Source organism: Komagataella phaffii, chromosome 3 (assembly GCF_000027005.1).
Source record: "Komagataella phaffii GS115 chromosome 3, complete sequence".
Taxonomy (NCBI): domain Eukaryota; kingdom Fungi; phylum Ascomycota; class Pichiomycetes; order Pichiales; family Pichiaceae; genus Komagataella; species Komagataella phaffii.
The window spans coordinates 657,913-671,720 of NC_012965.1; the positions used below are offsets into that span (position 1 = coordinate 657,913).

Consider the following 13,808-nt stretch of genomic DNA (forward strand, 5'->3'; position numbering starts at 1 on the left):
GTGGTAAACTTGTAGCACCGTATATCTAGTATCAATCCACCTCGATAACTCTCACGGCGCAATCTCGAGCCAAACTGGCACAACCTTAATGCTCATTTCGGGCCAATGATCCACCAGTGTGCCGATTAGAATGAGATTGCGCAATATCGCTGGGTCACAGCGATAATGTATTGTTAACTAAAATTCAAGAACAACATTTACTGTAGATTGACTATGTCGAGTAAGAACATTGAGAATACTACCAGCTCTAGAGGCTCTGATAACACGGTTATTGTCCAAGATTCCTTCACAGATGTTCTCACTGGCTGGAAGGTTGAGCAACAAGATCCGAGTGGAACTGTAACGGCAAGAGATGGTATCTTGGAAATTATTCAGCCTTCTGGTGCAACTATCTGGTTGAAACAAAAGTTAGTCGGAAACTATGAAATAACCTTCGATGCGACACCAATACCGTTCACCATAGAAGGTACAAAGTTCATTGACCGCATCTCAGATTTGAACATGTTCTGGAATGCAACGGACCCAACGACAGAGGATGGTGATGTAACGAAAAATCATTTCGATGCAAGCTTGAATAGTTACAATTCTTTAAACTTGTATTACGTCGGCTTCGGAGCAAACAGCAATGGAACTACTCGACTGCGTCGCAATGACGGATCGGTGGGCCGTCCCCAAATAACAGGTTATTCCACAGATGAACACAGGACCGTCGATGACCATGCAGGTCCTATGAGTGAATATACGAGATTATACGCAAACACTCCAACCAGGGTGAAAATAGCATCTATACGACCAACCAAGGATGATCCTGTAAACTTGAAATGGTACGCTAACGAGAAATTGATTTTTGGTTATGAGGATGCTAAGCCTTATTTAGAGGGATGGTTTGGCTTCCGAACCATAACGAGTCACTGGAAAATATCAAACTTTAAAGTTACGAGACTAAACGAATAAATGATATGTCACGTTCTCTCGCCCTCTGAAAATAGTACATTACAAATTGAAGATCCTTTCACTAACACCAAGGCCATATCTCATTACGTGTAAAGAATTGGGCCTATCGACGCTTAGCATCTCTCTAGGCCCAGTTTTAGTACTACCTGTTCGCAATAAGTTCAACTGGAGCCATTCCACGTGTTAGCTGTAACTACTAGCTCACCCAGCTGAATAGCCTAGCAGAACTATTCGAGGTGAGATTAAGCGATTAAGCAATCAACCTTATCATCTCACTATCAGACCTTGAGACTCAAAGAGAGCTGAGCCCTGTTTAGGTACATTATGACGCAAAGTGCACTAGTCAATGTTTTCCTTTTTACTTGATAACGCATCCTTCTCAAGCCTAACATCTAGCATCTCGAGATGATGAGTAAGAACTACGGAGATACGTCATGCGTCAGCTTTAAGTTTATAAAAGACCTCTTCCCCAATTATTTTCGTAAACTCAAACTCAACAATCACTATGACTAATCAACCAAGATTCCTAGATCTTTCGAACACAGTCTCACAGCCTGTGGTGATAAGTTTGGATGAACCAAGGTCAACTGAAACGAGGAAGCTAGCGCAGGAAATACATCAATCACCTGAGGAGGGGGATGATGAGGAAGAAAACAGGCGTGCTAGCACAAAGCCTGAAAATGATTTCGAAAGTATTGTCCTTGAATTAAGCTCAGGATAGATATAGTTTTAGGATATTTTAATTAATGGGTTATTTCGTTTCCGTAAGAACAAATATTTTCTTCGAAATAGTGATTTCTCATTCATTAGGGTTAGAGTCATAAACCGAGAAGTCATTTTGATGCCAAATTATATAAATTACTACTACGTTTGGCTTCAAAGTCACAAAGAAGCACGGAGATGTAATCGCATCTGTTTACAATAATTTAGAATCAATATAATATATTTCAGCTCATAATCCATATTTGACTACATCCAGTCTCAACCATACAATTTTCACGTAATACCATTAACTTGTTGCATTAAGTTGGCATCTTATTTCTCCCATACTTTAAGGCCAATGTCAGTTCCCCCAACACAATCCTTGATAGACAATGAATATCCATTACCAGATGGACATGACCTGAAATTGGACTCACCATTAAAGATCAGGTATCCGTCGTCAATATCCCATTTAACAGATGGCGTGAGTTCTCCCCAAGGGTCAACGTTTCCGACTTCTCCAGAATTAGGGTCAACATATACGCCTCTGTTATCTTGATCTACCAGCGAACAATCCTTTTGGAAAGTCACAATCAGATCGTTTCCCTGATCTCCTCCTACAGAGAAGACATGAGGATGTGCATCAACTTTTTTGATGGCCTCGTATTGATGCTTACTGCCTTTGGATTTGATGGCATAGGTTCCTGTGATCGAGCAATAGTAATCACCATCACCGTGGTCATTGTCATCGTCATAATCCTTGTCATCATCTTTATCATCATCCTTGTCATCATCCTTGTCATCGTCGGCTGGGAGTACCTTCCAAGCCATACCATAGCTGTCACCTTTGCATTCACCATGTTTCTTCACATATCCGATATAGTCCTCCGTGCAAACAATTAAGCCTTGGTCAAAATAGAGGTATCCACCGTTAGTGCTCCAACCTGTAACTGGTTTGTCGGTCTGTACCGCATAGCCATCATCATCAAGACCTATCCATTTACCACCATCATACTTCAGAGCTCCCTCATCTGTGAGGGTCACTTTTTTGTTGCCACCTCCAGCAACAATCTTTTCGTCTCTATTAGTGAGAGTCGAATAGTGATATGGGGATCCACTCCGGATTAGAAGGACACCGAAGGTTTGGTCGGCAACAGCGATCGATGCAAGTGTTGAGATGAGAATAGTTTTCAGGTTGAACATTTGTGTTTGTGATTTCTTAATTGATACTTCATGAAGGGATATTCAATGACCTATTTATACCCAAATCTAACTCATCAATGCCAGTGATACCAAATATAGGTACCCTCCAAGGGTCTACCAGTTTACCCCAAAGACCGTTTGAGGGTACCTGACATGCGCGATGACGTCACGCATTTGAGAGATGAGTTCTAAGTATAACCCACAGGAGTTTAAGTATGACCTTGAAAGGGCGATGAGCATCGGTTTGAGCTTAAAAGATTAAAATAGCATTGTTAAAGTGTGGTATGTTGAGGATTCTCCATAATTTGGTCTTGGCCATTTGCCCTAATCAGGTAATCATCGACCAAATTGTTCACTCTCTTTTTCAGTAATTTTGATACTTTGCAAGTGTTCTATTGTTTCGTTATTCAGAGTGTCATCTACTTCCTTTTCATCAGAGCCACATCCACAATCGTAATCCTCTAGAATATTGGAGCAGTCGTATTGTGGTTTCTCCAATCTCTTATTGACCTGATTGTGAATATGACATCCCCACACTGCAGCCACCTGTCTTGAGGACAATTGTGGAGGGTATTTCTGCAGCAATAAATTGAAATGTCTTGCACAGTCTCCACATGGATAAACCTGTGCAAACAAATAAATGTAGTCATTTAAGGTTGATTTTTGATTCTCCGATGGGGATTCAGGATATCTAGCAAGAATAGTGTGAAAGAGTTTCCAGGAAGCATTTCCAAGTTCTGCTTTCAAAGTTTCGTTAGCCATTTTTGGCATGAATGGAAGAGGGGGATCATTCTCAGTACTCTGATTCGGTATGATGAGCTCTGGAGTTTTGAGGGGAACAGGCTGATCTAGTTGGTTGGAAAATTGAGCTCCACTGTTAAAGAGAGTATAAAGCACAATGAATGAAAATAACGTTGCCGCTAATGTTGCTATTCGTTTGTTGAATGTTATCATGGTGTAGATCTAGTTGTTTAAGATTGTGCTGTTCAAGGTGACAATTATGGCGCGACAATGTCAATTCTAATATCAGTGCTCGCACTATTATATATACAATTATAATTATAATCTACGGATGCCGCTGAAAATCAAATCAAATCATAGAGTTAGCGGTTCACGTACACAATAGGGGTGCAGAGCCGTATAGTCTTTCGTTATCACCTAAACTTTTCTTTTAACTATAACTTCATATTCTCTGTATTTCTTAAACCTACTTGGCTATCAGAATAAATTCAGTCGAGCGTAAATTCCCACCTAGCCTCATCAGAATCTTCCTACTAATTGTTTCCCCCCAACATGACAGATAGAAAGATCAATATTGATTCTATTCACATTGATAATGCTAGAAAAATGTCCCAACTAACGCAGAAAAGCCGTATTCCGGCAAGACCTGGCCAGTCAATGACAACAAATCTTACACAGAAATGGTCGAGTTCTCCAAAGGTGGCACATCATGTCTCAGTGCCTGCACTATCGACCAAGACATCGACAAGTTCACACAATAGTTGTTCAAATCCTCAATGTGATCACTGTGGCTCGGTTATTGTGCCCGCACCAGTGGCTACACTCCCGTTAACTGATGCACCCTCTATCTCCATTGGGAACTGGGAGGTTTTTACTACTAGAAAACCGATACTGAATAGCCAAGATACTGAACAATTGGAAAAAACCCTAGGCTTTCCCATTCCCGAAATGACTTTTGGACACAATAAAGTTCAGGTTTTTAAACTGTCAGAGGATAGAAGTATTGAATGGAGCATTGACTTTAATGCCATAGATGCCTTGAAAATGGTAAGGAAAAATGTGGATCCCTCAGAGTTACTGCAGGTCAGTTATGCACAAGACTGGGTAAATGCAAGACAGCATAGAAAAGGCGATGAGATCATGGAGATTTTTAGACCATTTGATTGGTCTTATACATCAGACTACAAAGGAACCATTACAAGTGAAGTGCCCATGACAATAGATAATTCCAAGGCAATACCAACAAGTAAGCTTCAGACTGGATCCATTTTATTTTTCAACGATATGATTCTCTTTGAGGATGAACTGGGTGACAATGGAATATCTTTGCTAAATATCAAGATCAGAGTCATGAAAGATTGTCTCTTAATATTGCAACGTCTTTTTCTGCGTGTTGATAATGTTATATTCAGGGTTTACGATACCAGAGTGTACATAGATTTTGAAAAGCTGGAGGTCATAAGAGAGTTCAAGCGACTTGAAGCCTCCTATCAAGAGATCAGACTGCAAATCAACGTCGGAACAGGTGACCCCAGAGCCCTTATGCGAGATACTGCTTGGGTAGCTGACCATTGCAAAGAGGTTTTCAAAGAGAGAGAATACGTACAGCTATCGGGATAAAAACTATCGGCACTATTCATTCAGTAAATAATATACTAACTTCTAACCAAATTCCAAAAAAAAAAAAAAAAGAAACAAAAAAAGAGGAAACTACTATAGCTCAATTGTCTTCAACTAACTCTTGCCACGACCATTTCCTCCAAAGCTCACCAGCTTCTGTAATTACATTCTCAATTCCTCTTGGTGACCTTTTAGGTTGGGAACGATATCGACCAGTTAAACTCAAATCTGATGGAGGTGAAGGACTGAAAGCCCGTTTACCTTTAGAATTGGTCTTACTATCTTTCTCCGCCGTATAGGATATACCAGAGGATGGTAAATGCCGAACATCCCTATCCTCGGGGCTGTTATTGTATGAGTCCATAATTTTTCTAACATCAGCATCCTCAGTATCCCACTTAGGGTCGCTGATTAAAGATTGAAATCCATTGAACTTCAGGGAGGAAGACTTGTTAAGAAACTCCAATATTTCTGTACTCTCAAGTTCCAGCAATGCAAATTCTTTTGATTTCAAAAATGCTACTGCAATGAAAACCAGTGCCGAATGAGGATCGATTTGGGAGTAAGGAATTTGAAGCAATGTGTCTCTATGATTACTTTGTCTCTCACGCTCATCTAACCCAACTGAAGACGAAGACCACTCTAATGCTGTATTGTTAGTCAAAGATAGTGTACTCAACATACTTTTCAGTGACTCCTTGCGACTCAAAGCACACGACTCTGGTTCTGGTTTTTTTGTTGAATCAACATCCTCCTTCACTAATGGGTTCCAAAATAAATCTGGCCCCAAAAGCTCCAATGTGTGCGAATCAAGGCAGGACCGCACTTCTTCTAGTTCTTCCTGATGTCTGAGGATCTCCGTTTTTGAATTTGGATTTGCAGGAAGGCCATTCCTCCAACCAAGAAGATAATCCCAAACTCTTCCTCGGTCAAATCTGGACCATGCTCGAGCACCTCCCCATTTGAGCCACCATATGACCCATTCATCGCTGTTGTTGTAACCGTTCAAAATATCTTCCTCTGAAAAGTAATTTGATAGTTCAGGAAGTAAATGACGGAAACAGTGAAGAAAAAACGATACTCTTTCGCTTATTGAACCACCCTTGGTGGGAATGGTTTGCAAAATATTGTTAGTCCTTTCATGCATTGAGTCAGTTTCGACTACATCCGATTGTTCGGGTGAATGGAGTACAACTAAGACCATTCGTTCGTAGAGTTCAGCAAATGAAAGATTTTTTTGATGTTTGTTCGACTTGTCGTTGCTTGGTTCCTTGTTTTCATTGATTGAGAACTTTGCGTCTTCAGATTGGTAGTTCAGAATTATGCTAGAGATATCGTCATTCACGTATAATCGCTGGAAGTTGTCGTCGTTTATGTCTCTCAGTTTCGTTCCATTTCGGGCGACATGCTCACGACCACATAAAATGTAGCTATATTCAGGCAAAGGAGGAATCCATTCGGCTAAAGCTAGCCCTAACCACACCAGGCCTGGGTCATAATGAACGATAGAACCCCATTTTTTTAAGAATCTAGCAACAGCACGTTCGATGGTGTGGAAAATCTGTTCTTGAACTTCAAATAGTTGCCTGACTTGAGGGCTTAGAGACATAATAATATCTTTATTGTAATTGCTCCTTATCGTATACCTTTGCAATTCCGATCTTATCCTATGGATAGGAATACTTGAGGGATACTCATTATCGCTACCCTCAGTATCATTACTGCTTGTTGTTGAGTTATCTGGAGTTGATGAATGCAAATCGTCTTCTTGCTCTTCTTCCTCTCCGTCAACGTCATCACCATCATCATCATCGGAGGTGATATACGGCTTCAGGACAAATGGATGAGTACGTAATAGCAAAGGCCACACCTTCGCCCTCATGCTAGGAGGAAGTCCCTTTTGCCTAGCAATTAATGCCAGTCCCGTGACATTTTTTGTTTCTAGAAACTTATGCAATAGCTTCACCAATTCAGGCAAATCTGTGATGGTTGTCTCTGACTTGAACAAGTTGGGATATTTCGCAGCTGATGTGGCTTCCGTTTCTGAGCCCTCCTGGTGGCCCTCGTATAGGTCGAACAAAGGCGGACTTTGATTTCCTTTTCCTATACTTGAATTTTGACTCATTTGTAATCTTTTTGTACCGTTTATCTCAAATTTTCTTTTCTACAAATTCATGATTGTGGTAGTGAAAAAGAAAAGATGTGGTAGGTGGCGGATAGTCTGAAAGTCTTGATGAAGGTGTTCTATTCACTAGCAGGTCTTTACTGAAGAAGTTGATTCAGACGTGAGTGGAAGCTCGCAGGGTTCCACTTTGTGGGAAGTGACTCGTCGGATGTATTACCTGAATTGAACAGAGGGAAGAATCGAGTCTTATGACTGAAAAGACCACTAGGAACGATTAGGGCACGCAGGCGAGCGTTGTGTAATCATTCAAGCACGGGTAATAGAGCCTAAATTATCAAGTGCACTCCCATTCCATCTGGGCGAGAAATGACGAAATCTACTATAATGTTTAGTATCCAATAATATATTATTGATATATGAAGTTAGTGGGCGTCTTATATTCTTCCTTGACGCTTTAGTGCCATCTTTTGGGCAAAGGTCATTGGTTTAGGCTTGGCAGCCTCAGCTTCAGCAGCCTTGCGTGCCTCCTCAGCGACTCTACGAGACTCTTCGGCGACTTTGCGAGCCTCCTCAGCAGCTTTACGAGATGCCTCTTCAGCTATTTCCTTCTTTCTCTCAGCAATAACTTCGGCAATACGCTCTTGCTTTGCTTTCTCTAGTGCCTGCCTTGCTTTATCCCTCTTAGCATCCAAGAATTCCCTTCTGAGCTCACCAACAAATTGACCGAACTCTCCTTCCATTCTCTTTAGCCTGTTATGGGTCTCGACCTTACGGTCATGAGCTTCCTTGGCCTTAGAAACAATCTCCTTTTTGATGAGCTCAGCAGCAGCCTCATCCTCAGCCTCTTTCTCCTCCAGCTTCTTAACAAGCAATGGAGCCTCGTACTTTCTTAATGCTCTTTCTAAGTAGTCAGACTTTTTGGATAGCGATCTAAGCATGATGTCCAATTGTTCTTTATCCTTTGACAATTGTTGCAATTGTAAAGCCTTCAGGTCATTGGCAGACATTTCCTTCAGCTGTTCATCTGTGACCTTGATAATTCCCTTCTTATTGATTTCATCAGCTACCTTCTTCTTCTCGCTCATGATGATCTTTTCACGCTCTAATTTGAGCATCTCCTCCTGTTTTCTCAGGGCCTCAGCCTCAGCACGCTCCTCTTGAGCCTTCTTTTCAGCCAACAGTCTTTCTTGCTCCAATTTGGCTTCTTGAGCCTTTCTCTCTTCTTCCCTAGCCTTCAATTGTTTGGCTCTTTCTCCTAGGACTTCATGACGAGATGAAATTTCCTTATGCTCGGAAGGAAATTGAGAGTTGATTCTTTCCTCTACCAAAGAGTGAGACTTTGCCTTTTCAACTTCCAAAGCACCACCCTTGGTGCGGTCGACAGCAACTGAGAGCGTTTCTGCTAAAGCACTCAGTTGATAACGAATCAGATTGGCAGGCGACAATGAAGATTTTTTGGAATCAGCCAGATCAAGTTCGTCAAATGGATTCCACTTGAATGTCACTATCTTACTGTCATGGTTGATTTTAACATGGATAGCTCCTTCTCGGGCAACGTCCAATACAACATCTTCAACTTCCTGTGGGGACAACTTGAAGGAACCTTCGAAAGTTGCAAGAGCCACTAGGTACTCTAACTTGATCGTGTCGTAAACATCACCAACAGCCCTAATTAACTTGCGCAGAAGAATTTGAGATAAAGGTTTCACGTAGGCTTTGTAGCTATCGTTGCTTTCAATCTTGCTCAAAATTGGAGCAATTCTTTGTTTCAAGGTTATCAAATTGAAATCGACTTCCAGGTAATTGTATAGTTGTAAAAGTTCTTCGTCAACATGTTGCAGGATCTTTCTGCTTACCAGGTTTTGCAAAATGTATTCTCTGGATGGAATGGTAGAAGAGTTCAAAAGAGATGCTAACTTGAGAGAGCTGCTAGCAGATTCTTCACTGCTAATTTCGTCAGGAACCGACAAAGCTGCCAAAAGATAAATAGAACTGTAATGGTTCAGTTGTTCTTTGGTAGCAAATGGTGATTGGGAAAACAGGTTAAAGAACTTTCTCCAAGCTGCAGCATGGAACAACAGGTTGTCACTCACAGCAAATATTTTAGCCATGTTTTCGTAGTAGCTGACCATCATGGCGGGGTTAGGCTGGCGTTTCGATACAGTCATCAAGTTATGAACGTCTGAGACAGATTTAAAGGCATCCTGCCACAGTTCCAGCTTGACAGAAACGTTCAATTGCTGGAAACGTAAATCCAGGGACCTCTTTAAAGTTTCTGGGTCATTCAAGTCTACATTGTAGTCGTTCTTCACTATACCTTGTTGTGGCTGGACACCGAGAAGGTGGTATCTTAAGATTTCACTCAACTTTCTGAACTCATTCTTTCGTTGATACTTCAAACAGAACTGGAAAGCCTGTTGGGCAACAACAGAATAAAAAACCTCCAGGTTTTTGTTATTTCGTAGAACATCCAAAACAGATCTGTAGGATTCCCATAAGAATCTGATCCAAGGGTTCACCAACGCTCTATCCGATCTGCCCTTTGTATCATCTGTGGAGACGGCAGATAGCAAAATGGCTTCAGGAGAGACATCTTGATCTTCATCATCTTCTTCATCGGCGGCAAGATCATCGGCTTTTTCTTGAGCGTTGACCAACTTCTCTTCAGCTAATTGTAGAAATTTCTTGACAACAGTTTCTACTGATTGAAAACCATTTTCGCTGTTTTGAACTATTCTCTTGTATTGATGCAGACCATCCTTGATCAGCTTACCATTACGCAGATCAACAGACAGTTTGACGAACAAAAGGGCGATTGGTTCGAATTCGGAAACTTGCCCAGTTCTAACCCTTTTGGAGGTGAAGAATTCGTAGATGGTCTCTAAAGCCGCATCAGACTGATCTACCTGAATCAAGTCCTCTGCTCTCTTGAGGATATTCTCAGGACGGAAGTTATAATGGTTGTAGTTTGGAGCCATCTCTCTTCACTATTGGGTTGTTTGGTAGTTACAAATTTTTTCCACCAGTTTTTCATAGTGAGCGAACTCAAATTTACCTAAGCATGCTAGACAATACGTAGACTATTGAAGGAAATTTGCCCATATTGGGACCCTAAGTATCAATTTAGGAGATTTAGTGTTCTGGTTTTGTCTTATTAGTTTTCTGAAGTAGATTAAACTGCTAGATTCTATTAGTTTGTCGAATTGTCTTCTTAGCATCAAATTACCCTTGAAACTAGTGAATTTTTGACAATTTCTGAATAGGGAAATTCGCACAGCCCCGGCATCGGTAAGCTTAAAACTGGTGCATCTGGCTTTGGATTGCTAGCCCAATAAATGACTAGTATCTTGACGAAGTATGTCTGGAGCAAAGTAAGTGTTGGAAAGATGTGAGAGCCTAAGAAAACTATGTATACTAAAATGTTTTGACTCCTATGGCTAAACGATTGACCGTCGGAAAGGGCGAAGACCCTTATAACGAGCCGATTCCTGATAGTGAACTGAAATTTTATCAGAGGAAAGGCGCCAAGAGAAAGAGGCCCATTCCTAAATTCTTATCTAAGCACGATCAGAAAGTTTTGAAACAGGTTCGTAATAAAGCCTACTGTTTGGATTTGGTGTTCAACCTCTGTGGATTTAGATTTGGTTGGAGTGCGATAGTGCAACTGATACCAGTGATAGGAGACGTGATAAGTCTCATGCTCGGTCTGAGGTTGATCAGAGCTGCCCAAAAGATTGAGGGTGGATTGCCACAGGTATTGGTGTCACAGATGACCATGAATAGTATTTTCGACTTTGCAATCGGCTTGATCCCTTTCGTAGGAGATATCATAAATATCGCCTATAAGGCAAACTCCAGGAATTTCATGATTTTAGAAAAACATCTAACAAAGGGCCATCGCAAGGAATTTGAAAAGTTAGTCAGTTTACAGGAAGAAGAGCCACCAGTATAATATGTGCATTTATATTACGTGTCTACTTTAATAATGACTTGGAGATCCGCTCTGGTTCTCCCTTACTAGCGAAGGTGCCATCAATTCAACCAGTTCGTTTACTTCATCTTCATCGAATTGAGCAGTGTCAATATTCACCAACGCTCTCTTGATACCAATATCCAGCTTGTTGGTACCAAATACTCCATACAGCTGCTTGACTACAGTTCGTCTAATTTCATCATTCATGAATTCAGCTGCATCCATCACGCTCTTGAACTCTTCCAAAGATTTCAAGTTAGGCACTGCCAGCTCATTGTGGAAACAGTTGAGAATATCCAATTGTTTTAGCACACTGTACGAGGAACTGGTCGAAATAATCAATAATCTATGTCCGTCAGGAGGCTGCCTCTTCAAATACACTTTCAATGCTTGCAACACAGGGTTTGAAAATCTGGGTCCAATTGGCACCCAGTCGATCAAGCCTTCTAAATTGTCAATGACAAGAATATTCAACGGAGATTTATAAGCATCCCTGAACGTATTGTCAATATAGTTGATCTTAGAGCTCTCTGACATACCAACCATGGCCTCTGGAGAAATTAGTCTGACAAACGGGAATTTGGATGCCAAAGCAATAGAAGCAGCCAGTGCCGTCTTACCTGATCCAGACGGACCATGCATAAGTAGGGAAATGAATTTAGTGTTCCTAGACTCTTTAACTTGCTTGATATATCTTTGACCATGGCTAAGAATTTCATCGATAGTTGTTGAGAACTTCAGAATACCACCAGCAATAGAGGTATGCAAATCTTCTTCATGAACACCAAAGGCAGCTTTGACTTCGTCCAATGCACCAAAGAAATCTTTTCTAGTTACTTGAACATTTGCCAGATTGCCTGAAATGTCCCCCACGGTTCCAACTTTTATATGTTTGTTAATGGCAAATGATGAGGCGCTCTTTACTAAACCCTCCAGCTCAGCACCCGAGAAGTTTTTAGAAACGTGAGCCAGCTCATCTAGGTTCACATCTGGAGCTAGCATGTTGTTCTCTCTCATCTTCTTTGTTTTAATCTCTAAAATCTGTTTACGTCCTGCTTCGTCAGGAAGATGAATTTCCACTTGCACATCAAATCTACCAGGTCTCAGTAGAGCTTCGTCGATCAGATCACGTCTATTGGTCATACCGATAACCAGAATGTTGTTAAGCTGGTCAACACCATCCATTTTAGATAAAAGTTGGTTAACAACGTTGTCTGCAACTCCTGTTCCATCTCCTCGGGAGCCTCTTTGTTTAAAGATGGAGTCCAACTCATCAAAAATAATGATGTGCAGAGACGAAGCGTCTCCTTTGGCTTTGTATTCAACCTCTGCGTCCTTGAATAGATTACGGATATTCTCTTCGGAAGAACCCACATATTTAGAAAGAATCTCTGGACCGTTAACAATTTTTGGCTCTCTTGCGTTTAGCATAGACCCGATTCTTCTGGCAATAAGTGTCTTACCAGTACCGGGAGGTCCATACAAGAGGAGACCTTTGACGTGGGTGATTCCCAACTTATCAATTAATCCAGGAGGGAAAATTCTTGAAGCAAACGCTCTTCGGAAAATCTTGGTAAACTCCAAATCTAAACCACCAATTCCCATGTCCTCAAACTTGAAATCCGGTCTAATAACGGCATCCGCATTGGGTCTCGTTGAACTTGCTTTTAGATTGACTAGTCCATCAGAGCCCTTGAAGAAATTTATCTGTGTTTGCTTAATCAATATGCCCTTTGAAGTAATCGACGTGGAAGTAGGCACAGAGTCCAAAGAAATCTGGCCCAAATCTACAATCTGTACGGATTTAACTCCGATATCAAACAGGTTTCCCTGAAATTCGAAAATCATCAGTTGGGTGGGTTGAAATATTTGAGATTCAAACCTTGCAATAAATTGTTCAGCCAGCTCTTCTTGATCAAACTCCCTTTGTGTAGCTTTTCCTTTGGATCGGAAACTGATCTCCAAGTTCATGGATCCCAAGTATGATTGTTGGCCTGTACTTTTGAACATGTCAAAAGACGAGACCGGTATTTCCTGTCCAATAGACCATGATGCCCATAGCCTCTGATTGATGTAAGCACCGACAGTACCTGGCTCTAACTTGTTAGAGGTTTTGGTGGTCAAGACATATCTGTTATCACAAATAACATAATGGTTATCGGGAAAGTCATTGGGATGAACAGCAAGTGTGTTCATGATGGCAAATTCATTACCCGGAGAGTTGACTATCTTCAATACATGCACCTTTGGAGCATTTCTCTTTGTGAATCCCAGTTTTTCCATGGTTGTGGCAAAGTGTAGAGATGTTAAGTGCAGCGAGCAAAGACAAGTAGATAGACTGTATGGTGTTCTGATGTTATAGTTGTAGTGAATAATCTATAAATGCCTTATTTGAAGGTTTATGTAATAGATTTACCCGTGTGTAGCAAGTGTACTGCTAAGAGGTACTATAAAGTTATTCATGTGGATATATTCAGTAGATAATAACAA

General features: G+C 41.0%; 8 protein-coding genes across 8 annotated transcripts; 3 read left to right on the forward strand and 5 right to left on the reverse strand.

The window, feature by feature from the left end:
- Window positions 1-213: 213 nt before the first annotated feature.
- PAS_chr3_0336 (Hypothetical protein) lies at window positions 214-954 on the forward strand (the record flags this gene model as incomplete). The annotated part of the gene is made up of 1 exon (XM_002492508.1): window positions 214-954. One exon carries the CDS (start codon window positions 214-216, stop codon window positions 952-954), a length of 741 nt encoding a protein of 246 aa, XP_002492553.1.
- Window positions 955-1,989: 1,035 nt separating this feature from the next.
- Window positions 1,990-2,859, reverse strand: PAS_chr3_0337 (Hypothetical protein; the record flags this gene model as incomplete). The annotated part of the gene is made up of 1 exon (XM_002492509.1): window positions 1,990-2,859. One exon carries the CDS (start codon window positions 2,857-2,859, stop codon window positions 1,990-1,992), a length of 870 nt encoding a protein of 289 aa, XP_002492554.1.
- A 336-nt stretch (window positions 2,860-3,195) lies between these two features.
- On the reverse strand, window positions 3,196-3,813 carry PAS_chr3_0338 (Flavin-linked sulfhydryl oxidase localized to the endoplasmic reticulum lumen; the record flags this gene model as incomplete). Its single annotated transcript, XM_002492510.1, has 1 exon — window positions 3,196-3,813. One exon carries the CDS (start codon window positions 3,811-3,813, stop codon window positions 3,196-3,198), a length of 618 nt encoding a protein of 205 aa, XP_002492555.1.
- Window positions 3,814-4,152: 339 nt separating this feature from the next.
- On the forward strand, window positions 4,153-5,220 carry PAS_chr3_0339 (Protein that interacts physically and genetically with Tap42p, which regulates protein phosphatase 2; the record flags this gene model as incomplete). The annotated part of the gene is made up of 1 exon (XM_002492511.1): window positions 4,153-5,220. One exon carries the CDS (start codon window positions 4,153-4,155, stop codon window positions 5,218-5,220), a length of 1,068 nt encoding a protein of 355 aa, XP_002492556.1.
- A 100-nt stretch (window positions 5,221-5,320) lies between these two features.
- PAS_chr3_1177 (uncharacterized protein) lies at window positions 5,321-7,345 on the reverse strand (the record flags this gene model as incomplete). The annotated part of the gene is made up of 1 exon (XM_002492512.1): window positions 5,321-7,345. One exon carries the CDS (start codon window positions 7,343-7,345, stop codon window positions 5,321-5,323), a length of 2,025 nt encoding a protein of 674 aa, XP_002492557.1.
- Window positions 7,346-7,779: 434 nt separating this feature from the next.
- Window positions 7,780-10,323, reverse strand: PAS_chr3_0340 (Subunit of the core complex of translation initiation factor 3(eIF3); the record flags this gene model as incomplete). The annotated part of the gene is made up of 1 exon (XM_002492513.1): window positions 7,780-10,323. The coding sequence occupies one exon, from the start codon at window positions 10,321-10,323 to the stop codon at window positions 7,780-7,782; it is 2,544 nt and encodes an 847-aa protein (XP_002492558.1).
- Window positions 10,324-10,778: 455 nt separating this feature from the next.
- Window positions 10,779-11,297, forward strand: PAS_chr3_0341 (Hypothetical protein; the record flags this gene model as incomplete). The annotated part of the gene is made up of 1 exon (XM_002492514.1): window positions 10,779-11,297. One exon carries the CDS (start codon window positions 10,779-10,781, stop codon window positions 11,295-11,297), a length of 519 nt encoding a protein of 172 aa, XP_002492559.1.
- A 27-nt stretch (window positions 11,298-11,324) lies between these two features.
- On the reverse strand, window positions 11,325-13,601 carry PAS_chr3_0342 (ATPase required for the release of Sec17p; the record flags this gene model as incomplete). The annotated part of the gene is made up of 1 exon (XM_002492515.1): window positions 11,325-13,601. One exon carries the CDS (start codon window positions 13,599-13,601, stop codon window positions 11,325-11,327), a length of 2,277 nt encoding a protein of 758 aa, XP_002492560.1.
- Window positions 13,602-13,808: the final 207 nt, after the last annotated feature.